Source organism: Chrysochloris asiatica, unplaced genomic scaffold (assembly GCF_000296735.1).
Source record: "Chrysochloris asiatica unplaced genomic scaffold, ChrAsi1.0 scaffold00009, whole genome shotgun sequence".
NCBI classification, from domain to species: domain Eukaryota; kingdom Metazoa; phylum Chordata; class Mammalia; order Afrosoricida; family Chrysochloridae; genus Chrysochloris; species Chrysochloris asiatica.
In genome coordinates this window covers 2,989,220-3,016,183 of record NW_006408527.1, presented here as the reverse complement: position 1 = coordinate 3,016,183, position 26,964 = coordinate 2,989,220, and the positions used below count along the sequence as shown (strand labels likewise).

General features: G+C 39.7%; 1 protein-coding gene across 1 annotated transcript in view; it reads left to right on the top strand.

Annotated features, from left to right (window-relative positions):
- Nucleotides 1-24,787, top strand: part of CENPF (centromere protein F, 350/400kDa) — a 65,728-nt gene extending 40,941 nt beyond the window's left edge. Inside the window, exons 13-20 of the mRNA XM_006834192.1 lie at nucleotides 7-777; nucleotides 2,315-2,467; nucleotides 8,202-8,378; nucleotides 9,396-9,557; nucleotides 16,255-16,417; nucleotides 17,915-18,391; nucleotides 19,583-19,761; nucleotides 24,584-24,787. Of these exons, the coding sequence (XP_006834255.1) occupies nucleotides 7-777; nucleotides 2,315-2,467; nucleotides 8,202-8,378; nucleotides 9,396-9,557; nucleotides 16,255-16,417; nucleotides 17,915-18,391; nucleotides 19,583-19,761; nucleotides 24,584-24,787 (2,286 nt within the window). The remainder of the gene's footprint in view (nucleotides 1-6; nucleotides 778-2,314; nucleotides 2,468-8,201; nucleotides 8,379-9,395; nucleotides 9,558-16,254; nucleotides 16,418-17,914; nucleotides 18,392-19,582; nucleotides 19,762-24,583) is intronic.
- Nucleotides 24,788-26,964: the final 2,177 nt, after the last annotated feature.

Below are 26,964 nucleotides of genomic sequence, written 5' to 3'. Positions count from 1 at the left end.
CAAGAGCTTGTCATTCTTGATGCTGAGAATTCCAAAGCTGAAGTAGAGACTCTCAAAAAAAAAATGGAAGGACTGGACCAAACCCTGAGAGATTTGGAATTAGGTCTTAACAGTATAAGGTCAGAAAAAGAAAATCTTTCAAGAGAGTTACAAATCAAGCAAGATCGTATATCTCAATTAGAAATACTGAATTCTTCATTTGAAAATCAACTGCAAGAAAAAGAACAAGAAAAAGTACAGGTCAAAGAAGAATCTAAAATTGCATTGGAGTCGCTTCAGACACAATTAAAAGAGCTAAATGAGAAAGTAGCATCTATGCATATTGACCAAGAGACATGTAAGGCCAAAGAACAGAATCTGAACAGCCAAGTAGATTCCCTTCAACATGAGAAAACTCAATTGTTACAAGGCCTTGAAGAGGCCAAAACTAGGTACATTAGTTTGCAGTCTTCTGTGGATGGCCTCGTTCAAGAAGTAGAAGATGGCAAACGGACACTGGAGAAGCAGAATGAAGAAATCAGTAAACTAACAAATCAGATTCAAAACCAAGAACAGCTTTCCTCTAGATTGTCCCAAGTGGAAGGAGAGCAGCAACTTTGGGAGAAGCAAAAAGCAGAACTGGGAAATCTGACAGTGGAATTGGAGCAGAAGATCCAAGAGCTGCAGTCCGACAATGGAACTCTACAGGACTCTTTTGAAGGGCTGCAGAATTCTTACAAGGATCTCCAGAAGGAGCTGGAGTTGACAAAAATGGAAAAGATGTCCTTAATTGAAAAGGTAAGTGGTTTAATTTACTTAACATTTGTTACAAAATTTAAAACAAATTTGAAAGAAGAGTATTTATTGGTGATCATATTTGAGCCGTTTTGTGATTTAGTTATAAGGTGACCTTGTTTCAACCAGTTCAGTAGATTATTTATTTATTTTGAAGGATTTTGAAGTTTTGTTCTACATCATTCTGTTGGGGTCATTTAGACTAGTTTTTTCTTCTAGACAGAGTTTGCTATGTTGGACCTACTTTGTATAGCCTTAAAACTGCTTCAGCAGCAGTAGCCCTTCTGATATGTTCACATGGAACATTTCCATGGATCGACCCAGGCTTTCCATGGAATACCTGTATATAGGTGTTGCTTTGGGTAATGTACAATTGTTGATCCTAATTCTTTCCTTAACAATAGATGAGTATGTAGCATCCCCATTCCCAGTTAAGACCCACTGCTCTAAGAGAACATGTTGATGTCAGTCCCTGACTCTTAGTAGCCTCATGCCTTACAGGGTAAAACTGCTCCAAAGGGTTTTCTTGGCTGTAATCATTATAGAAACAGTTCTCTTCTGAATTACTGCTGGGTGGCTGTGAACTGCTTGTGCCTCCTGGCCTGCTACATAGAAAACACAGGGTCAGAGAGTGCAGAGACCCTCTCCACTCATCTTTTTCTTTTTTATGAGAAAGGAGAAGGAACTCTTAAAGATACTGATTAAATTACAACCAACATTTACTCTGTCAGATCCCTCTTTAGTACTTTCTCTGTGCAGTCTCCTCTTATATTCCAATTCATAGCAATGCTGTACAGGGTTTGCGAGGAGCGACTAGCGCGTTTGGACAGCCAATATGTCAGCTGATGGTAAAAAGGAAGATCTGTGATTGAGAAGGGTCAGTTTTGAAAGAAAACTTTAGTTTTGCTCCTTATGCTTTCTTATTGATCTAGGAAAGTGAAGTCCTTCAAATTTAATTTTTTCCTTGAGCAAATTAAAAGGTAAAGGGAGTATTCAGAAACATAAAACCAATTCGTGTTTTCTAAAAATTTCTGGGTTTTATGCAGTTTGCAAGAGATGGCGGTTATTGTAGAGATAACTAGACAACCATTCCAGGCTGTTTCAACTTTAAGGGACAAATGCAAACAATAGAGCTTTAACAGGTTTAACTAATGATAGGCATGTTTCTTGCAGATTAGTATGGTATTAGGGATTATTAGAGACCCAAGAATAGATAAGAAATCTCAGAAGCTGCCTCATATAATATTTTCTGACGTTTAAGTTTAATTTAAAATAATACCTTCTTGCAGGATTTCAAGACTTAGTAATGTTATCTCCCTTTGTCATTCCTTTATTGCTGTCTCTTATTAAGTCTTACGAGAAAAGGTAATCTTACCAGTAGGTTTTGAGAACATTAAATAGCTTAGTCAAGTGAAGATTAACCAGGTTCAAATTTATTATTCAAGATGAAAGTAAATGTCATGAGTGTGTTGTATCAGGGGTATTGACTTGATTCAAACAGACACCCATAAGCAGATCCTAATGAAAGATCAAATTTCAGGTAAACACAATGACTGTGAAGGAAATGGAGCTGCAGAGGGAAATGCATGAGATGGTGCAGAAAACAGCAGAATCGAAACAAGAATTTGATGGCGAAAAAAATAGGCTCACCGAAGAGTTAAAATTAATGTTGGAAGAAACAGAGAGCAGCAAAGTAAGTTTCTTTCTAATAGGTGTGGTGTACTCTCATTGCTTAGTGTGTACATTCTCCTTGTTTTTATTTTGTAAGACATCAGCACTGCACCAACCTGTTTTACCTTTTGAATAAAATAACCCAGAGTTGATGTCAAAATTGTATTTGCTGTAATCAGAATCATCCTGCACTGCTGTGAACCTAGAAGAACAGTCAACAGAGGGCTCTAAATACATGAAAACAGCATCCATGAAGCCCAGAAAGGGTGACCGTAGTAGTACTTACATCAGAAGTCGATTTTAAACCTCTGCTTTCCTGGCCTGCTTCAGATGATAAGCCAGAATTTGCTAGAGACAGATGCACTGACAGTTGCTAAGAACTGAAAAAAAATAACAGAAGGGAAGTCACAGTAAAATGTAAAGTTAGAACAGTGTGCGGGTACTATTTTAGTGTAGGGTTAAGGAGCAAAATCTATAGCTCTCAGACTGCTGCTCCTTATGACTGTTCCCATAGCAAACAAATTGCTGTGGACACAATTCTGACTCATGTCACCCCATTTGTGTCAGAGTAGAACTCAGCTCTGTAGGATTTGCAGTGGATGAGTTTTTGAAATTACATTCTTCTAAGGAGCGTCTCATACGACTCGAGTCTCTAACCTTTCAATCGAATGTGTTAACTGTTTGTACCACCTCAGGAACTCTGTTCCCATTGCTTACATTGCTAATTGCTAATTTATGATCTCGTTTTCTTTTGAATAAGAAGTCCTGTTGGCATAGTAGATTAAGCAGTAGACTGCTAATAGCAAGGTTGGTTGTTCAAACCCACCGTCTGCTTTGAGGGAGAAAGATGAGGCTGGCTGCTTCAGTACAGATTTACAGTCACATAAATCATACTAGAGTTTCTATCGACTCGATGACACTGGGTTTGATATTTAGATTTTTCTCTTGAATCTTGTCACACTTTGCCCAAAATAGTTGCTGCCACTAAGGCAAACTGTCAGAAATGAAACCTGTTTGCTAAACCTGGTTAACAAACATTACTATATTCATGAAGTCTTCATACATTCAGCAAAGCAAATAAAAGTCATGATGACCTTGAGTTAGCTTAAAAAGTTGAAATGTTTATAATTCCTTACATAAGGAGTTGGGGAAATATGGATTTGTCTTTAAATAGAGTATTTAATCTAGTTAAAATAGACCAGTTTGGCATTTCATCTTGGTGATTGATATACTGAATTTGTTGACAATGCAATGTTAGAAGGGTTTCTACAGTCAGTATTGGAATCATGCTGAATATCTTTTGATACTGAGAGCTTGAAAGTATCCCCAGTATATTGTTATATGTACTGCTTTCTTAGGCTCTGTTGTTGTTAGTTGCTATAAGTTGACTTTCACTCATATAGAGACCCCGTGTGATAGAGTAGAGCTGCCCAATGGGGGGCTTCCTAGGCTGTGATCTTTACCACTCGGAGTCCTGCTGGTACAATGGGTTAAGCAATAGCTTACTAACTGCAAGTCGATGCTCCGAGGGAGAAAGATGAGGCTGTCTGTTTTCGTAAAGATTTCTGTCCTGGAGACCCTCGGGAGCAATTTTACTCTGCTATAGGGTCAATGTGGGAGCCCTGGTATGGTGTTGTTTGGATAAGCTGTGGACTGTAAGGATTGTTTGAACAGCAAGGTTGGCAGTTCAAATCCACTAGCCCCTCCCTGGAAACCCTACACAGGATCACTAGGACTTGAAACTGACACGATGGCACTAAATAACAGAGGTTCACTGTGAGTTAGAACTGATTCAATGGCCGTTCATTTCATCGCGCATTACCAGGTGTTTCTCCTTTGAGGCCAGTGGGTAAGTTCCAGCCATCAGCCGTTCAGTTAGTAGCCCAGTGCTTAACCATTGAGCTACCAGGGCTCTTAGGTGCTAAACTTAAAACCACACTTATTGCCTTCATGTGACTGGAACTCATAGTGACCTATGCTCTAGGACAGCATACAGCTGCCCAGAGGGCTTCCTAGGCTGGCATCTTTATGGAAAGCTCTTCATTTTACTGTAGAGTTGCTGGTAGCAGCTCAGCGCTCAACCATTGTGCCACCAGGGCTCCCTCTTGGACACTACTAAGAGAAAAAGCTTGTTGTTCAACTTAAGTCTCGAACATGTGAGTACATTGGTTTTAAATGACTTTATTCATTTGTTTATTCAGACCATGAATAATAAGTGTGGCATTGTTGGATAAGCACTGGACTGTTAACTTTCAGGTCAGTGATTCAAACTCACCAGCGCTGGTAACATATTGGGTTACACATTGGGCTGCTAACTGAAAGCTCAGCAGTTTGAATCTACCAGCTGCTCCACAGGAAAACGATGAGACTTTTTGCTCCTGTACAGATTCATAGCCTTGGGAAACCTTATACAGGGTCGCTAAGTCGAAACTGACTCGATGACACATGACTACCACCACAGCTCAAGGATGTTGTTGTTAAGTGCCGTCGAGTCAGTTCCGACCCATAGCGACCCTGAACAGGGTTTCCGAGACTGTAAATCTTTACGGGAGCAGAAAGCCTCATCTTTCTCCTGCGGAGCAGCTGGTAGTTTCAAATTGCTGACCTTGTGATTCGCAGCCCAATTCTCAATCAGTGCGCTACCAGAGCTCCTTGCAGCTCAAGGATAGAACACTGAATAAAACAGCTATGCTTCTTGCACATATTAAAGAAATAAGTTAACATCTAAATACTCAAACCAGTAAATGCTATAAAGGAAAGAAATAGTATTCTTTGTGGATGAATTGGGGAATGGGTGTGTGGGTGTATTGAGTAATCTGACTTAGATTGGCTGGTCAGAGAATGTCCTCTGTAGGATGAACCAGCCATATTAAACTTTGTGGAGGAAGGAGCATTTTGTCTAGTGAGACATGTGACTAAAGCTCTGCTGTTAAAAAGAGCTTTATAATTTTTAGAAACTGAATGGAAGCTATTGTGGCTGAAGCCAGAGGGAAAATGACATCAACCAAGATTGGAGCGGTAGAAATTGGAATAAAATTAACGTAAAGTTATATATAATCCATGAGTCTGGCGTTTAGAGCTACAATTTAGAAAGGAAATGTTACTGTGGCTACTTTAGCATACATAGATTTAATTTTTAAAAATTTATTTTAAAATTATGATAATGATAGAAGATACAAATGGAGGTGAGAAGGTGACTTTAGAGGTACTCCAGCCTTTAAGATGAGATGGAATAGGAGGGATCAGTACAGAAAACAGAAGACTTGATGAGGCAAATCATGTTCTAGAAGTCTCGAGTTGAGGCTTTCTCAATAAAGAAGAAGATGGTCAGCAGCCATTTGTATTTTCTTAGAGGTCATGTGAAATAAGGACTGAAGTGGGCCCTTTGGGCTGGACAACATGGAGGTCCCTGATGCCAGGAAATGGTAGTTTAGAAAATGAAGTGTCTGATGAAGCCAGATTGGACTGGGCTGGAGAGTGCATGGGAGAGGAAGTGGACATAGTATGTATATAGACAGCTGTTTTGATAAATGTGGCTTTGAAGGTTGACCTGGAAGTGGGTCAGTTCCTGAGTAGGTGTGGATCAGGAGAGGAGTTTTTAGACTATGACACATTTCTGTGTTTCCAGGAATAATCCAGTAGAGGAGTAGAGAAGGGAACACTAAGGGGAAAGAGAGAAAGGCCAAGTAACTAGAAGATCCAAGCCTTGAGAAGAATGAAAGAGGGGATCAGGACTCAGCACAAAAGTAGGGACTGGCCTCTTTAATTCTCTCTCTTTTATTGAGTTTTATTTTACATAATCTGTTGTAGTAAATGGAGTCCTGATGTGGCCCTCTAGGATAAGCACTTGGCCTCAAGGTTGGTTTAAGCTGCAGGGTCGGAGGTTCAGACTCACCAGCCACTCCTTGGAAACGCTATGAAATAGGATTGCTATGAGGTGAAACTGCCAACTTAAAAACAACATTGTAGTAAATATATATTTAACAAAATATTTGCCACTTCAGTAAAACTTTCACATATGAATTCAATTACTTAATTTATGCTCATCATGTTGATTTGTTCTCATTTTCTGTTGCCCTTAACAGAAGCTCAGTGTCCCTATGCGCTGAGTCCTTTCCCCCTTCGTTTTATATGCTTCAGGTAGGGATTAGCCTTTGTTGCTTAGGGAGAAACTAAAGTTTCATGAAGGTGGTGGGGACATGAGTGAGCTCCAAGACAATGGTTCTCTTATTAGTGAATGAAACTTGATAAAACTTGACAAAAACAGATAACCATGCAATGGTCTTTTTGAAGAGAAGGAAAGGAAAAAGAATTATAGTAATGTTGTTGTGTCGTATTGTTTTCTAGTTTATCTAAGTTTTCCCCAGAAACTACATTTTGCAGTCAGGCACAGAAAAGACAGCTTTTGTCAATCCTGTACAATGAAGGGAAAGAGGGGCAGAAGAACTGCAGTCATTTTGGAAGAACACTCTTAGTGGTAGAACATGCACTCTAAACTGGGCAAGAGAAAATGAATAACAATTCTGGAGGAAATTGGATGTAAAGGTAGTTCTGGTGAAGAGATCAAGGAATTATTGCAACGGGGAAGATTGAGTAAGGGAGCCTGGTATGGGTGTGGTCCCAGAGTGATTGAGCTGAAATGAAGATTTCAGTGGTTCTGTGGTTCCTGTTCTTCATATGAAGAAAAACGTGGCATCAAGATTGGAGGAAGACTCATTAGCAACCTGCGATAAATGGAGGGAGGATACAACCTTGTTTACTGAAAGCGAAGAGGACTTAAAACACTGATGAAGATCAAAGACCACAGCCTTATAGTATGGATTGTACCTCAATGTAAAGAAAACAAAAATTCCCAAACTGGACCAATAAGAAACATAAATGGAGAAAAGATTGAAGTTGTTGAGACTTCATTTTGCTTGGATATATTAACCAACACTCATGGAAGCAACAGTCAGGAAATCAAACAACGTGTATTGCATTGGACAAATCTGTTTGAGACCTCTTTAAAGTGTTCAAGAGTAAAGAGTTCAGTTTGAGGACTAAGGTGCGTCTGACCCAAACCATGGTATTTTCAGTTGCTTCATATACATGGGAAAGTAGAACAGTGAATGGTTGGGGGTGGGGGGCAGGCCATAGAAGAATCGGTACATATACATTGTGGTGTTGTAGAAGAATATTGAAAGTACTGTGGACTGCCAGAAGAACAAACAAATATGTATTGAAAGATATATAGCCAGAATGCTCTTTAGAAAGCAGGATGGTGAGATTTTGTCTCTTATTCTTTGGGCATGCTATTAGGAGGGACCAGTCCCTGGAGAAAGGACATCATGCTTCGCAAAATGGAGGGTCAGCAAAAAAAGCGGAAGGCCCCCAAGGACCAAATGACACAATGACAGCAGCAGTGGGCTTAAATGTAGCTATTGTGAGGGTGGGGCAGGATCGGACAGTGTTTTATTCTGTTGTACACATGGTCTTTTTGAGTTGGTATCAACTCGATGGCAAACAGCAGCAACAAGAATATGGTCTCTGTGCATGTAAGTTGGTTTTTCGGTGTTGAGCTAGAATAGTGGAATCACTGGAGGTGAAGTCTTAATTTTTTTGAAAAATTTTATTGTGAATTGAGTGAAGGTTTATAGACAAGATCATCATCAGCTTTACATTCAACAAACCATACATTTTTTCATCTCAGTGATTGCATTACCTTCTATGTAGGAACGGTTATTCTGTTTTTGTTTGTTTGTTTGTTTTTTATTTAGGTCCAATTGAAGGAGCTCCTGCTAGAAAATAGTGAATTGAAGAAGAATTTGGACTGTGTACACAAAGAACAGACTGAAAAGGAGGGGAAAATGAGAGACGAAATAGCCGAGTATCAGCTGAGGTTTCAGGAAGCTGAAAAGAAACACCAGACTTTGCTTCTGGATACAAACAGACAGGTAAAACGTGGGGTTTGGTTACTGTGGAGGCTGGAGGACAGGTGTGTGTGCATAGTAATCAGACATGTTTGTTGTTAAGTGCTATGGAGTTGGTTTTGACTCATAGTGATCCTGTACAGGGTATTTGAGGAGGAGCTGGTGCGTTAGAAGTTCAGTGTTTATCCTACAGTGCCACACATATTCTGCATCATTATACTGTATTACTATGTTACATGATCTTAAGAATGCCGTGTCATATTAATTTCATTATTCTTTCCTTGAGTGGTGAAAATGGTTTGCGTTTGACTGGTAACCTAAAGGAATAAATGGTTAGTACTTGACTAGTAACTTAGAGAAAGGAGTCTTGGTGTGGCACTGTGGGTTAATGCACTGGACTGCAAAGTCAGTCAGCAGTTCAGGCTCACCAGCCACTCCTTGGAAACCCTATATACAGGGTTGCTATGGTCAGAACCGACTCGACAGCACTTAACAACAACAACAGTAACCTAAAGGTTGAACTTTGAACCCATTCAGTGGTACCATGAAATAAAGGCCTAGCAGTCTGCTTCCAGGGAGTCCTGGTGGCATTGTAGGATAAGCGCTCGACCACAATGTCAGTTTGAACTGCAAGGTTGGCACTTGGAACTCATGAGCAGCTCCTTGTAAACCCTGTGCTGTGAGATGCTACCGACTTGATGACACTTAACATCAACAGTAATCTCTTTCCATAAAGATTGCAGCCAATAAAACCCTATGGAACACAGTTCTGCTCTGCAACACATGGGTCACTATGAATATCAGACTCAATAGTAGTGAATTTGGGGTGTTTTGTTTTTTTTTTTTTGGTAAGGGTGTGAAATTCTGCCGTTATCTGTACATATTTTATGTTCTGATTTTAATATTTAGTACATTTTTAACTTGGCATAAAACAGGAGGGTTGCAAGGACTAATTGAAATGGTCCATGGACTAGTACTTTTGTTTTATATATATATATTTTAGAAGAACCTCCTGCCTAAAGTAACATTTTTCTGCCCTAGTATGAAATAGAAATCCAGACTTTCCGAGAGAAATTGACGTCCAAAGAAGAGTGTCTCAGCTCACAAAAGTTGGAAATGGACTTCCTGAAATCCAGTAAAGAGGAACTCAGTAATTCTTTAAAAGCTACCAATCAGATTTTAGAAGAATTAAATAAAACCAAGGTATATACAGTTCTCATTATTCCATGATAGCATTGATGTTTCATACAGCTAATAGTCTTTTTTGAATTATAGCACAAAATAATTAACAAGTGCCTATTCTATGCATTTTATGTTAAGTGGGGTTATATGATATTTGTCCTTTTAGGTCTGTTTTCACTTAGCATAATGTTTTGAGGGTTCTTCCATGTTGTAGAATGTATGTGTTATCAGCCACTGTTCAGGTGGTTATGACTCATAGAAACCCCATTACCACAGAATGAAACACTGAGCAGTCCTTCGTCATCCTACAGTCATTGCTATGTTTGGACCCATTGTTGGAACCACTTGTTAATTCATTTCCTTTAGGCGCTTCCTCTTTTTCACTGTCTACTTGACCAAGCATGATGCTTTTTCCATGGACTAGTCCTTGCTGATAAGGAGCTCTGGTAGCGTAGTGGTTACGAATCGGGCTGCGAACCTTAAGGTCAGCGGTTCGAAACTACCAGCTGCTCCGCGGAAGAAAGATGAGGCTTTCTACTCCCGTAAAGATTTACACCCTCGGAAACCCTGTACAGGGTCGCTATGGGTCGGAACCGACTCGACGGCACTTAACAACAACAACAACAAGTCCTTGCTGATAACATGTCCAAAGTGTGAGGTGAAGTCTTGCCATCTTCAATTTTAGTGGGCATTCTGGTTCTACTTTCAAAATAGAATTCCTGCTTTGTTCTGGTATAACACCATAATTCGGATACATGAGTCCTACTCAGGTCTTGCATATTTATTGTTCAGTTTTCACTTGCATATGCTGTAGTTAAGTGCTATTGAGTCAATTCTGAGTCACAGCAAACGTGTATAGGCCTTCAGAGGCTTTAAATATTTGTGTGATTAGAAAACCTCATTTTTCTTCTGCAGAATGACTGGTGGACTTGAACTGCTGACCTGTATGTAGTTCACAGGCATGCGTTTGTCCTACAGAGCCACTGTGCCCTTCCCATGCATCTGAGGCAATTGAAAATGCCATGACTTGGGCCAGGTGGTCCCTAGTCGTCATAGTGACATTTTTGCTTTTTAAAGAGGTTTTCATAATAATTTTGCCCAATGTAATGTGCCCTTTGATTTCTTTTTTAAGGTTTTTATTGTCCATTGAATGAAAGTTGACAGGGCATATCATCACTTTTACGTTGCCCTTTTAGTATATTGTCTATTTCTGATATTCTATTAGTAATTGTTTGGACCTCTTTCTGTAGGTTTTGAATTGTTTTTCAATGCTGTATCTATCTGGTTTTTTTTTGTTTTTTTTTAATGTTTTATTGTAAATTATGTGATAGTTTACATGGCAGAACATTAGCTTTACATTCATTCTATCGTATATCGTTTTATTGCTATGGTTACAGTCTTCTCCATGCATCATCAACCAAACAAAGGGTATATCCTGCAAGCCTGCCTCCTGGTCATCAGCACACAGCCACTCTTCCTCTCTGGGGCTAGAGTACCCAGTTGTTCCATCTCTCCACGTCATCTTCTCTGCCTCCATCTCTTGTGTCACTGCTTCTCTGGGTAGGATCCCATATTCCGATCTTCACCCTTGATGGCCCCAGGGACCTCGGCTCTGGGACTGAAAGTCAGCCACTCCCCTCCTTAAACTACAAAACGTCCACCTTTACATTTCCAACCCTCACTCCTGATAGCAATTATTCACTGTTGTGAATGGCGCTTGAGTGCCATCTCCATCTCCTTTCATAAGCCCTGTCCAGACAGATTGGATACTAGTCAGTGGAGAATTCTAACTTCCTCCGTGCCTTCTGGATCTAGGTTTCCTCTTGAAAGCTTGTAAGCCAGTCACTTCTTGCCTTTGTAGCTCCATATTTTGGGTAGCCAGTGCCCAAGTTGCCCATCCCTGTCTACTCTGTGCATGGAGGGAGGGGTGGCAATGATCTTCGCTGTAAAGATTTATTCCCTCTTTTGAGCTACTGAATCCATAGGTGTAGGTCAAGTTCATCAAATTGTATCAGATTTCTGTTTTTTTCCTCTTTTCTTTAGTTGAGTTCTGATCATCCAGCCGTTTGAAGCCAGGTCAAGTGGGTATTATCTGCAAGTGTGCGTGTTCTTGTGTATATGCCCTCACTTCTTATCAGCTGGACACTTCAGTCTCCACTCTTGTCCTCTGTGGCTGTGTCATTGACTCTGGGCCCAGGTGTTCCCAGGTCTTGCCACACTGCTGGCCAACCAGGAGTCTATCTGGGTTCACAGGAGTCTATTGAATGTTGTTGGACTTAGCTTGTTGCTTCATTGCTGTTTTTCCCTTACTTCCCCTTATCGGTGACCAATGTGTTCACCGGTCAGAGTGCATGTCTGCTTGTGTGTTCCCATAGAGTCTTAGTCTTGGAAGGTAGATTGCCCTGAGGGGACCTGACTACTTTCCTTGATGTGTATTTTGGTATTTTTTATGCTTCCTGGTTGCCTCCAGGTAGATGTGATCAGGATACAGACTTCCCTTTTCATTCTTCTTCCTGAGAAATTTCAAGATGCCACTGTTGGTTGTTGTGACATAACTCAGGATTTAATTTTCAGCCTTGTTCCTTTGTAGTCTACCTGTCCCGCTCCACAATCCCCATTTAGGCCTTTTTCCTAGATAAACAGTTCAGGGCTGGCTATGGCCGTTTTGCACTGCCATTTGGTTTTAAGTGGAAACTGTCACTTTAAATTTCAAGGAGATCTGTGTTCATGCGTAGTAGAACCCTCCTGGGGTGAGGGTGGGGTGTCCACTCGCTCAAGCACCCCCTCTAATCACCTGAATGGAAGTGCACAGATAGCGAGAGACCAATGAATAGATAGAAAACAAATAAATAAATAAATAGAGTGTCCATACATTTATCTCTGTGGTTCTGTAGCATCTGTGACTGCTCTGATCCTTCCCCCACTTAGTCTCGCCCAAGATGGTAGCTCCGGGAGCAGCAGAGCGTCTTGGATTAGAAAGCACTGTATTTCTTGCCTCTGCTACAAATTCCCCTAGCTGTAAGCCTTCCAAGCATCTAAATATTCCTTTATATGTGGTTCAGAGGTCTGGGAGCATCCCCTGAGCCTGGTTGGTCCTGTATTCTGTGTTGTTGCTGACAGAGCTCATCACTGCACTTCTACCTTCTCTGCTTTCTTATTATCTCCCTTTGATTTCTTGACTGCTATCCATGGATGTCGATCGTAAATCCAAGTAAATTCAAATGCTTGAGTTTTCTTTATCATGCTATTTCTTATTGGTGTAGTTGTGAGAATTTTTGTTTTCTCACATCCTCACAGGTTGTTAAATGTGTCTTTTTCCAACCTCGTATTATTTAGCTTCTCCTATATGCTATTTGCTGAGCATACAGATTGGATAAGTATGGTGAAAGGATACATCCCTGACACCCAGCTTTCCTGATTTAAACCATTCAGTATCAGCTTGCTCGGTTTTAATCACTGCCTCGTGGTCTGTGTACAGATTCCTCATGAACACAGTTTAAATGTTCTTGTTGTTGTTAAGTACTGTGGATTCAGTTCTGACTCATAGTGATCCCTATACAAGGTTTCTGAAGCTGTAAATCTTTATGGGAGCAGAAAGCCACATCTTTTTCCCACGGAACAGCTGGTCGTTTCGAACTGCTGACCTTGAGGTTAGCAGCCCAATTTGTAACCACTACGCTTCCAGAGCTCCTTTAAATCTTCTTAGTGGCATGTATAGTTGTCCTTCACTATCCATGAGTGTTTGGTTCCAGGACACCTAGCCTATCCCCACTGTACTAAAATTCATGGATACTCAAGTTCTTTGTATATAATGGTGTAGTATTTGCATATAACCTATGCTTATTCTCCCATAAACTTTAAATCACTCCTAAATTATTTACAGTACCTAATAAAATATAAATGAATTATAAATAGCACATTGTGCACCCTCGTAGCTTTTAAGGGATTGCTTTGACCGCTTAGTTGTTTTTTATTTTTACATTTGTCATTATTGTGAATTGAATTAAAGTTATTGTGACTTGAATGAAAGTTTAGCAAGAGCATCGGTTTTACTTTCAACAGATCATATACTTTGTGACATCTCTGACTGTAATCTCCATGCAACAAAAGTTATCCCATCTCCTCCTTATGGTTCATATTTGCATCTACTCTGCTTCTCATCCCTTCTCAGTTTTGTCTTTAGGTGAATGTAGCCCTTTTGATCTTGAATGATTGACCATTCCATGGTGAGCATACCTTACTAGTGTTATTGTCTCTCCATATACCCACCTACTGCATGGCTGAAAATTGGGCCACGAGAGGGAGCTCTGTTTCAGTCCTGAATGGATGGTCAACATCCATAGCCTTGGGTGCCTCCAGTCTTTTTGTGACCAATAAACCTGTTTTGATTTTTACATACATAATTTTGATTTTTGTTTGACATTTTCTGCCCCTCTATTTGAGACCTAATACCAACCATTCAGAGCAGTTGGTAGTAGTAGGTTATTATCTAGCTTTTCTGGTCTCAGAATCATAGTGACTAATGTTCACCCACTCCATTGGTCCAGGGATTGACTAATTGATTCCAAGCATATTCAATTTTCATTTCATGTAAGGATCATATAGATTTTTTTCTTCAGGAAAAAAGAAGGGAGACATTCGTCTTAGGATTGTTGGTCAGAAGATGGTGCTAATGTCTTTCCAGAGAGACTATTTAAATTTGTTTTAATAGTTTTCATCAGATGAATACCACCCTAGTAGGTATAGTAAATGAATACTACCCTAGTAGGTATAGTACGAGGAGCCCTGGTAGCACAATGGTTCGATGCTCGACTGCATGCTCGACTGCATGCTCGACTGCTAGTTGTAAGTTAGGTGGTTCAGAACCCCTAGACAGTCCATGGGTGAAAGACGTAGCAAATCTACTTCTGTAACGGTTATGGCCTTTTTTACTCTGTCCTATGCTGGTGTTTTTAAGTGCCATCACGTCTTTTCCGACTCATAGCAGCCTTGTATAGGGTATCCGTGTAGTGGCTGGTGAGGTTGAACTGCTGACTCTGCAGTTCAAACCCACCTTATGGTTGAGTGCTTATACTTCAGCACCATACCAGGACTGTACTGTGCTACAGGATTACACTAATTGGGAATCGACTCCATGGTAGGAGGTTTATGTATATTAGTGTACAAGGAACATCAATCCTTCATGTAATGGGCTTTCTTTATTTATAAAGTGCTTTAAATTTTTTTAAGTTAAGATATTAATTGAATATAATTAGATTCAAGTACAAAGATAGCTATATTTTTAACTAATATATTATCAAGCTGAAGGAAATTTACCAATTAAATGCAAACTAATAAAAATTTATTTAAAGTAACAATGTGATATGTTCTGTTACAACAAAATGAGAGATTAATTATATAAAGAAGTAGTTTCTGGTTTATTTCTTTATTTTTCTGTTTTTTAAATATCTGATGGTTCTCTTGTAGATAATGTTTACTCATATACATGCTGTGTACAAAATGATACATTGCTTGTTTGTTGAGTCTCCTTATTCAGATCCCCAATGTTTTAAATCAAGAACCAATCGACAATCATTACTGAAATTGAATTAGACATCGAACCCAGTTACTGATGAAAGCGGAAATTGAAAATTCTGAGAGTGCAGATTTACCACTACTTTGCTAATAAATTATTTTAAAATGAAGAATGCAAAAATGAGCTCCAATAGTAACATCCACTTGCATCACGAATATGCTACTTAGGATCTTTTTCCTTTTGTAGTAGTTTGGTCTATCTTTATTTATTCATGTTGTTGTTAAGTGCTGTCGAGTTGGTTCTGACCCATAGTGACCCTGTACAGGTTTTCCGAGGGTGTAAATCTTTACGGGAGTAGAAAGCCTCATCTTTCTCCCGCGGAGCGGCTGGTAGTTTCGAACCACTGACCTTAAGGTTCGCAGCCCAATTCGTAACCACTACGCTACCAGAGCTCATTACAACCGTGGAGTTAGATGTTAGGTTTTTAGCACATTGTATAGTATAATTTATATGCCATATATTGCATAGTATCCTAGTGGTTTGGGGCAACATTTCATATTGAAATACTGTCATATTTCTATAGCAAAAAGTATGGATGGATAGTCTCACAAGATAAGATTAAGACTATAAATACCTTCCTAACTCTTCAGGTCACCTTTTCAGAACTTCCCTTTGGATTTTGGAATTGTGGATTTGTACTCCTGTGAAGTATTTGATAGCACAGTTGTCCCACCTTTTGTTTACTTCATATTTGAATTTGTATAAAACTTACGTTTGTATTGTGAGCTGCCATGGTGGCTTTCACTGGGTGCGACTATAAAACAAATATTTAGTACTGAAATCATGGGACAAAGATTCCAAATAGAAACTTAATTCTCACACAGAAGTTTAGACTCATCAAGAATGTCTGGGTAACCTGAGCCTGCCTTGCAGGTGTGATTCCCCTGATAAACACAGCCGTAGGACAGTTTTTCCTGGAGCTGTGATTGATGCTTGTTGAAACTAATAAGGGAATGACAAAAACACATTGGTATTCAGAGGTTGAGAAGATTTTTATGTATCCTCTCATTTTGTCTGAACATAACAATTCTTTTATATACAGTTTTAATATATGATTCCTAATTATATCTCACAATTATTTTGCTTTTTGCTCATCAAAAGAAATTGAAGTTTATAAACGGAATTTTTTTTTTTTTTTTCTAGATGGACAATCTAAAATCTCTAAATCAGTTAAAGAAGGAAAATGAACATATGCAGGGGAAAGTAAAGTTGTTGATCAAGTCCTGTAAACAGCTGGAGGGGGAAAAGGAATTGTTGCAGAAAGAGCTTTCTCTTCTTGAAGTCACTCAGGAAAAGCAGAAAATAGGTGAGTGTTAACTGGGTGGGATGCAGATCAATCAAACAAAATCATTTTCAACAGTGAAATACGACACGTGTGGTTTGCATGAATTAGCATGTTTTTAGTTATGTTACTATGATTTATTTTGCAGCTATTTATCTTCCAGTTTCTGAATTTTGTACTCAACTTGGGGTCATGGGAGTCAGGTTGAAGTCTGCAGTTTGAAATAGAATCATCACATCTTTTATTCTATAAACATACAAACAACTGACTTTTTGGAAGTCCCAAGAAGTGTTTATCACATGGATGCTCAGTGAAGTAATTTTTATATCAGGTTTAGATCAGCATGTGTGTTGGTATTAATAATTTATAGACAACTAGTTTTGGTTTCCTTGGCATGTCGTTGTGGGTAAACTAAAAGGAAGGGACAGAAGAGTTTATTTTTGGATATGTGGGCAAAATGAAATGAAATGACAACTCTCTTTGAGTAGAATCCTTGTATCTGGGTCATTGGGTCCACAGGGACTGTACATTGACTGGGTTGCTTATCAGTCTTCCCTGTTTGGAAGGTGTTTTGAAATAGGTTGGAGTTCCAGGAAGTCTTTTTAATAGATTCAGTGCCAATCATGACAGCTAAAAGCTGGTCAAGATGTTGTTGTTGTTATGTGCCGTGGAGTCGGTTCTGACTCATAACGACCCTTTGCAGGGTTTCCGAGGCTATAAATCTTTACAGGAGCAGAATGCCTCATCTTTCTCCCGTGGAACAGCTGGTAGTTTCGAACTGCTGACCTTGTGGTTCACAGTCCAATTCGTAACCACTAGGCTACCAGAGCTCTCTTAGACCCTTTATAGTATTCCTTATAAGCTCTTGTTCATCTGGGGAGCCATTGCTTCCAAATAATAGTTTTCAGAGCTGTTCTGTAAGTGGGAGTCCTCCTGTACTACAGCAGAGATTTATTGTTTACAGAATTTGAATGTTCATTCACGTCTGGCGGAAAAGATGGACTGGGGAAAACAAGGAGACGTCATTAATTAATTGGTTTGATATTATTTGAGTGGCTCTAGAGACAATTTGGTGGGTTTGACTAAAGTATAAATTACGGATTTTGTTGAATTTTATTTCCCAGTAAGAGTTGTTTAATCTATCAGAATATGTACTTTGATGTGTTATTGTTGTTGTTGTAAAGTGCAATTGATTCACTTTTGACTCAGAGCAACTGAGTAGAACTGGCCCATAGAGTTTTCTTGGCTGTAAACTTTATGGAAACAGGTTGCCATATCTTTCCCCTGCAGAGAAACTTGATAGGTTTAGTTAGAAACTGCCTGAGTGCTTAACCGTGTGTACTACCAGGGTGCCTTGTACGTTGATATGGTGTCTTCCCCCACCAAACAAACAACCCAACAGCAACCAGAATACAAATGTGAATGTACTTTTTTCAGTCAGTGTTCGCTAGAGAAGCATTAAGTTACTTATGTATGGTGTACAAGTTACTTATGTATGGTGTATTAATTTATTTTTCTTAGGTGCTGTTGTGGATGCTAATGTAGATGAATTAATGACTGAGATCAGAGAACTCAAGGAAGCTCTTGAAGGTAAAACCAATGAGGCAGATGAATACTTGGATAAGTACTGTTCCCTGCTTATAAGCCATGAGAATTTAGAGAAAGCTAAGGATATGTTAGAAACACAAGTTGCTCGTCTGAGTTCTCAACAATCTAAACGGAATCTCCGAAGTTCTCCTTTGCCAGCTTCAATTGTTCCAGAATCATCTCCAGCTCCTTCTCTTAATGAAAGACAGTTATCAGCTGGCCAAAAGAAGGCTTTAGGCAAGAGACAGAGATCCAGTGGAATTCAGGAGAATGGTGGAGGATCAACTCCTTCCACACCAGAGACTTTTTCTAAAAAGAGCAGGAAAGCAGCCAGAAATGGTGCTCAGTGTGCAGAGAACACAGAAGATACCATGTTTGAGCCAGAGGGGCTTCCGGAAGTTGTAAAGAAAGGTATGCATAGTTTAAAATAAAATAATTTGTTCTGTTTTGAAATGCCAGAATGTAAAGTTAATTCACATATAAAAAAGCAGAAGTAAATTTTGTTTTTCTGATTATTGGATAATATTAGTAATTGAGTTTTAGAATGGGTAGTCCACTTATAAATATGTGTATGTGTTTGTAAGTATGTTGTTGTTAAGTGCCTTGGAGTCCTTTGTGAGTTGTCGTCGTCGTCAAGTACTGTCGAGTCGGCTTCGACCCATAGCAACCCTGTATGGGGTTTCCTAGGAGCTGCTGCTAGTGAGCTTGAACTGCTGACCTGATGGTTCAAACTGACTTTGCAGTCCAGCACATTAACCCACAGCGCAACGCTAGGACTCCTAGGAACCCTTTATAGGGTTTCCAAGGAGCTGCTGGTGAATTTGAACAACAGACCTTGCAGTCCTGTCTTATCCTACAGCGCCACACCAGGACTTCTTTGTAAATATATATAATTATAAATGGGTGTTTTTTCTTCCTTTAACTGCCGTGAAGTAATACATGGGTTGAATTGTGGTGGCTCCATACGATAAACACTAGAATGCAAACCACAAGGTCTGTGGTTTGAGCCCGCCAGCGGGTGAAAGAGCAAGCTTCCTGCTTCTGAAAAGATTAAAAGCCTCGGAAACCCTATACAGGGTCGCTGAATAACAACAACTACTTGTATTACACTATTAAAAATAACTGGTAGATTAGAAATATAGCTGTCAAAAATCAGTTTAGAACTCGATATTTTTATATTGAAATCTCCTCAAATCAAGGTCTCCTATGTTTGCTTTCCTAGTAGTTTGAGTCATATCTCAGCCCAACATAAGGATAGTAGGTGAGGTGGGGTGCCGCTGTTGATCCTAGCTTCCTGGCTGGGGCTTTACCACTCTTTTGTTTTATTGATGTAATCATTTAAAATCCGGGGTCAATCTATAAGCTGTTTGTTACTGGTCTGTGGCTAAAGAGTATAGAAATCAAGAGCAAAGATTTGAGAAGTTTTCCCAGCAGTCTAACATTGTGACAACAACCAACTGTCATGGTTATTTTTTCTTGATTTATTTTTAACATATTATCCAAGTGTCGTTTTGATAACTGATGGTTATCATTTCAAAAGCAGGTAGATTTGGATTGCTCTGTTCAGATTTAGCCATGCTGACAGTAAGCTTTTGCCCTTAGGTTTTGCTGATATCCCAACAGGAAAGACAAGTCCGTATATTCTGCGGAGAACAACCATGGCCACCAGGACCAGCCCACGCCTTGCTGCACAGAAATTAGCACCATCCCCTTTGAGGCCCCACAAAGAAAATCTTGGTGAAGCCTCCAAACCAACAGCTGGTGGCAGCAAATCACAAAAGGTAAAACTAATACTGTAACCGTTTATGTGCTGTTTGTAATGCAGAAAATTGCAGTGATGTCTTAGTGAAGGTTGGCCAGTGTAACCCGTGACTCGGGAACTCCTGCTCTTTAAAGTCTGACCTTCTCCTCAGTGTGTATAAATAAGTCAGCAATGATGAGAGTCAAGAGCAAGCCTCAGGATAAACATTACGTTATCCTGCTACACAACCTTGTCCTTGACTAAGCTTACCACTTAGGAATAGCTTGATAGGAAATGGCATTGTTAAATCCAGACTCCAAGGCAATGTAAGATCAATTTCAAGCATTACTGTTGGCAACATGTGAAGAGCTAGTTTTCCTTTTGACTGCTGATGCTGGTCATTGCTAGCTTCATACATTTTACACATATCATCTGCTACCCCAATTGCCTGTTCTGTATGTTTGTATTAATCCTTTACTTTTTAACAAAAGTACGTTTGTCAGTAGATGTCTAAAGAAAGGGCCTCTGTGTCTTAATGTCTTCATTTTGATTCTTACGGTAGGATCTTGTTGTTGTTAAGTGCCTTCAAGTCAGTTCTGACCCATAGCAACCCCTGTAAGGGGTGGCTGGTGAGCTTGAACTGCCAACCTTGTGGTGCAAAGCAACCTTGCAGTCCAACGCATTAACCGACAACTACACCAGGGTAGGGTCTTAGTCATCTCTATGTTTCTTGACATTGTAACATTTGCTTAACTTGTTGCTGTCGAGTTGATTCCAACTCGTAGTGACACACTACAGGACAGAGGAGAACTGTCACATGGTATTTCCAAGGCTTCCCCAAGTGAATTTCATCTTCTAGCCTTTTGGTTAGAAGTCGAGTACATAAACCATCTGCTCCCCACAGACTCTAGAGAATTTATATATCCTGTCAAGTTTCCTCATAGTTACATTATGATATAAATTTAATTAATTAGGGCGATGGAAAAGATGTCTTTGATTTTCTTTCATTCATTAAAATCGATATGTCCATTATTTGTGTTAGCAATATTCTACCATTTTGTGGAAAATCTTTCTCCTTCCTTCCTTTCCCACTATACACACATATACTCACTCTCTCTCACTTGTTTACCTTTGGATTTAACTTTTGAATCCTGGCAACAAAAAAATACTCTCTGGAGAAATACATTTTTTCTTTATATGTATAAAGAAAAATATATACTGGAGTGTATATTGGAATAGGTCCTGAACTTTGCAGTAACCACAGGAACAGCCTCCTAATGTAACCATTGCCATGAAGAGTGAAACCACCGAGGTGGACCAAGCTGTTTAACCATAAAGTAGCCTCTGATGTTCTGTTAAAGAGTCACGTTTAGGCTCTGGTGTAACCCCATTGCAGTTGAGTCCTTTCCAACTCATTAGAATGGCCATAAGCCTTGGAAACCGTATACAGGGTCACTGTGAATTGGAACTGACTTGACAGCATTTAAAAACAACCACAATAAGAGGACAGGCTAGGGCTGTTCATCGCATGTCCAAGGCTGTAGATCTTTATGGGAGATTGCCACATGTTTCCCCCGAGTGGTTGTAAGCACAGTGCCACCAGGACTGTAGGTCTGCCATTTCCTTAGATGGGTGTCTTGCAGCCACTGCTTCCTTAGCCCACAATCAATACTCATCTGTTTCTCCCTGTCTCATAGAGTGAGAATCAAAGAAGTTACTTGTCTGATTCTTAAGACTGAGAACACCACACACAATTAGTTCTTGCATTATCGTAAAACAGCCTATTTTATTGTCATTGTTTAAATTTCCCTTCTATTTATAAAATGAGTTCTGTGAGGTTACTTATTTGTTTTATGATTTATGTGTCTTCTTGCTTTAGTACAGTGTCTGACATTCACAAATGTTTGTTGAATGAATGAAGCTGTTGCTGTTAGCCTGAAGTCATCGTGTTCTAATATCATGACAAAAATAAATAATTACTTAAAAGTTTGTGGAACAGTGACATTATCTTTTCATTCCATTTTTCCATGAACTTTTTGAAGTCCCTGGGTTTATCAGGAAATCGTGTTATGAGTTACTTTTTTCTTGTTTTATGAGGAATTAATGGCAAAAGTTGTTTGCTTGTGGTGTTAAACTTATATAGGAAAAAGCGCTTTGCACACTAGGGGGCTTGTTTTCCACACTGCTGTTGAATCTGTGGTCTGTGCTGTCGGAACCATGACTTCTGGTAGTGTAGAGTTACGTGCCTTACCCAGGTGCATGAATTGCTGAAAAGTTTTGTTCACCCCTGCCATTGAATGGTGGGCTGCTCTTGAGAGGATGTTATAGGAGACTCTAGATTCAAATGCTTTAAAAGCAACCTAGTGATTTTCTATTTAATTCAGTGTTTTTTTGAGTCCTGTAAAATGCTTGCCTCATCTGTTAAGCATATTTCATCATTCAGTTTGAAAAACAATGAGCATGGTCTCATTTCCTAAAACTACTGCTTAGAAATTCAGGATTGTGAGTTCTCCTTGGTGTGACTGGCTGAGATTTTAGAGAGATGATTCCTAGGTCATTTAGCAGGCCTTTTAATGACAAGCAGACAAGCTTAACAGAGAAAAACAGCAAAATGTAGATTAGGTGAAGATGACTCTCTGCCTGTTAAATTTCTGGGGTGCACATGGTATACGGGGGATCAACAGAGTCAGTGATTGAGTGTGGACTGGGCATTGGTAAGACCAGAGGATCCAGCACCACGTGGTAAAACCCTTTATGGATGACAGGAGTATTGTCATTACAGCATTTGTCAGCGGTGTAGTTGGGGGCTTGTGCTTTTTATAATTGAGGTTTACTCTCGTTGAATCTGCCACGTACCTGTCCTCTCTCCATTGTGGTTACAGACATCATTTTAAAGATGATTGGGTGTGGATGCTCTCTCAGCCTTAAATGCTTAAATACTTGGTGAATTTAATCTCATCATTTTATGGAGAGTAGCATTAATGGTTCAGAGGTGGAAGTCTTGCCCCTTCCACAAGAGAGTTGGAGATTTGATTCCCAGCCAGTGCACCTGTCATTGGAGGCTTGTGTGTCAACTATGGTACTGAACAGAGTTTCTAGTCTAAGACAAAGAAGAAAGGCCTGGCAGTCTACTTCTAAAATCAGCCCATGAAAACCTGTTTACAGTGGTCGATATACAACCAAAATGGGGGAATGTTGTAGGACAAGGCATTGGTTTCTTTCCATTGTGCTTGGGGTCACCATAAGTTGTGGGTTAACTCGCTGGCATCTAATAACTACTTGTAGCCTGACTAAACAACTTGACGATTAGCTTTGCTGACTATAATTTTCTTAACTTAGTATTGGAGAAGTTGAGTCTAGGGACAAAACAAGGGGGTGGGTTTGGGCCATTGAATTGGAATGAGGAAAGAGTCTTACTGGCTCCAGTGATCTTTTCCTTGTACAGTATCTTGTTTCTTATGGTGAAGATAGGTTGAAGGGAAAGGCCCATCTTTGGTATCACTATTTCGACATGGATCGTAATTTTCCATGAAGTCCTGCTCCTTCAGGGCTGCTCCTTTTAAAGTGTCTTGCGTATAATCTGACCGAGAGTTAACGCTTTCCCTGATTTGATCTGTTGGCCAGATTCATTATGTTTTCTGTAATGAAAAGTATATAACTGCCTGTTAAAACCACAAACGTGGTATGGAAAGACTAGAAATGGGAAAGTAATTTCCATGCGTTTTTCTTTTGCTTCAGAAGGCAGGAGGAGGTCACTGGTAACCCATTGCTCAGGGAGTGAGTGTTTTGTCCCCCTATCGAGTGCTTGGTGCCTGCACTGCCCATGGGACCCTTCTTGTGAGGAGCCTCTTTATTGACTGTCCTACTGCTGCCTTTAACTGGTTAGCTGAAGCACTTCTGGGTTCCATTTGTCTTGTTCCCCTTTCTAGTTCACGACCCCGTAACCTTTTTCACTGCTTTGGAAACCTCAAACACTCCTGACTACCAGCTGCCCAGCCCTCTCATGCACTACCTTGCATGCTCGCATTTTCTGGGAAGCCGCTTGCATTTAAAGGGTGGGATGTCAGAGGATTTGTTCCTTTTAGACGTTGTTGTGTCACAATCCAAATCTAATATGAAAACAAAATATGCAGATACCATTATATGAGGATCAGGTCCTAGGTCCCTACATGGTTGTGAATAAAGCTTTTAGCCCCAGAGGGTAACGGGACTCATTTGATTATACTCATTTTGAATGACCACAGACACGCAGGACAGATGGGAGATGATTGACGTTTTTATTTCAGGAAAACTCTAGAACAGAGTTAACTCTCCAGAATTTATTGAATGTTCACAGGGCATTCAAGCATATTTCACACAGTAGGAATCTATCAGAGCCTGTGGGCAGCACAGTTAAGCACTGGACTACTAGCTGAAAGGTTGGTGGTTAGGAACCACTTAGGGTGCCTTGGAAGACAGACCCTGTTATCTGTTTGTGAAAGGCCACAGCCTTGGAAATGTTATACTCTGCGTACGAGGGCTTGCCATGACTCGGAATGAACTAACAGCAAGGGGTCAGTCTGGTAAACAAGACATTGACTCTGCTCTCAGAGAGCTTACCCACTGGTTGGAAAATGTTCCCCTTGCCTTGGTGTGGACATCAGAGCTGGTAAAGGGAAGCTGTAATGTGACCTCTCACAGATCATGTGTGGCACCTTAGCTTTGGGTAGGTGTGGGGCCTGCTGTCTATGAGGAAGAGATACTGAAACGGTACGACCCCTGGAGAAAAAGAATCTAACTTAAAATTCAGTGATGTGTGTTTATTTTTCATGTTGTAGAAATGTGAACATGCTGTAAACCGCTAACAAATATGTCTGTTGCAGGCCAAGGATGCTCAACAGAGCCCAGCTAACTCGGGTGCTGCTATCCGGGAACCCAGCTCAAGATCTCTTTCCGTCAGAAACCTTCCTGAGAGGCGGTCGGCTGACAGCCCCAGAGAGGGTCTGAGGGCCAAGCGAGGCCATTTTGTCCCCAGCCCAGAGGCCGGACCTGACCTCAAGAGCAGTGAGAATTGTCGAGTCCAGTAGAAGAGACCTGTGTGTCAGGACACCCCTAGGGATGGGCAGTGGTAGATCCCAGAGTAGCGTCCTTTATGTGAAGAAGATGACAGGTCTTTACAAATCTAGATAAAGGGCGCTCTTTCCATCTCCTCTGTGCGGTTTGGAAGGACTGCTCACCTGCTCATCACTGACATTCCTGTGACTTGTTGGGGAAATATTGCAACTAGATGACAAATACCGTGTAACAACTTCTGTTCGTAGCTTTTACTTTTAAAAACAGACAAAACACATTCGCTTTCAATGAACAGCTTCTTAGAAATGTGAACTTTTGCACTAAATAGTTTTCACATCAAAGTTCTCTTTTCACTGAGTGAAGTGAAGGAACATCGAGTTACATGCTGTTAAGGAAAACATGTCTAGATATACATATGTGTATGTGTTCATCCTCCTCTCCCAGTGCTGTTGCTGAATCTTTCTCTTATACACGCTCTGTATACATGCTTTCTCTTATACACGCTCTGTATATATTTGTCTGTTGGCTTCAGGGAGTTGTGTGTTTATTTTCAGTTAGCCTGGTTACAGACTTTGTAGAGGTGTAGGATTAGCAAACTTCCTGTCAGTTGTGCTGTTGGGTTTTTTAAAGACCACTTTGTTGCTCTTCTTTGATATGTATTTTCTTCTCGTGATTTTGTATTAAAATATGGCTTTTTTTCCCCTCCCTGCTAATACAACCTTTGGTTTTTGTAAAAATTATTATTAAATAAATTCCTTGTAAATATTGGTGCTGTTTTCATGCTAACTTCAATGGTTTCTTATAAAAGTAGGTCTTTTTGTGTGATATAGATCTTTGAATAATTGGTACTGGAGTATTTAATGAACCTAATTAATTACATTGAAAAATAATGAGATGGAATGTGGGTCATGAATAATACATAAAAATATCTATCCAGCCCATTGCTAGTACCTTGTGTGTACTCATTAAATTGAATCAGCCAGAAACAAGTATATAGTATTTTCCTACTCATTTATTGATAGTATAGTTTTGAAAATATGCAGGCATTATGATCCATAGCAAATTGAGAAACATTTGAACAAGCTCTTGTGCCCTTGAGTGTGGATAAATAAAAAATTACCAGGACATGAGCTGGTGAAGATTGACATAATTTGCTCTTGGCTTTTAATTTGGATTGATGCACACATCTTGTCAGAGACCATCATTTATATTTTAAAATTGTCCTTTGCCCCGGGTATCCTCCATTTTCGGGAAAATGCTTCAATAATATTAAACCACTTGGGGTTGTGGGCTGGTGCAGTCTCAGAAATGATCCCAGGGCTGGCGTGTGTTCAAAGGCATGGCCCAAAGTCCACAGAGCCGGGATTAGGCCATCAGCTTAATTGGCTATCTCTAGTCATTGGAAGATTCCAATCAATGGGCCTTGCTGGGTCGTTCCTTGGGTCCCTAAAGTATCGTCTTTTCCTTGTGCAGTTGCTGTTGCTGAAGATAATATTCATTCAGCAAGTTTTCCATTTTCATAACCATAGAAAACTGTTGACAATTTCACAGGTGGATATGAAATATTCCTTTTCCCAAGCTACCAATACTGATGCGTGATAACTATGAGTCGAACTACATATGAGAAGAAAGAGTAAGCCATAATAATCTATTAACCTATTAATCAGTTGAGTCATAAATAAGGTTTTAGCTAAAATTAAATATTTTATTTTGGGGCAAATTTGATTTTTTTTTTGGGAAATGGACCTAGTCTAAAGATCTGAGAATTGGCTCCTTTTAAACACTATTTTGGAAGACCATGAATACCTCAAGATGCAGCTATCGAGTGAAAGGTATTAAAATGCTTAGGCTTCCCATTTGACCTTGGGCAGACTATGTCTCATCACTATTATTCTCATCAGCAAAATGGTATAGTGATGTCTCTGTAGGTGATGATTAAATCAGTTAAATTATATGCATGAATGTTAGCCATTCTGTTACAGATAATTAAGTCTGTATACAGACACAGTTAAATATATTGCAATTAAGATACTTAAATTTGTTCATATAGAAAAAAAACATACTAATTTCAGATTAAGTTCTACCCTATTAAAAAAAAGTGTAACCAATCTGAATGCCACTGTTTTTGAAATGAATTTTATCACTTAGATTAGTACTATAATAAAATATGCAAAGATTTAGAGTTAGAAAA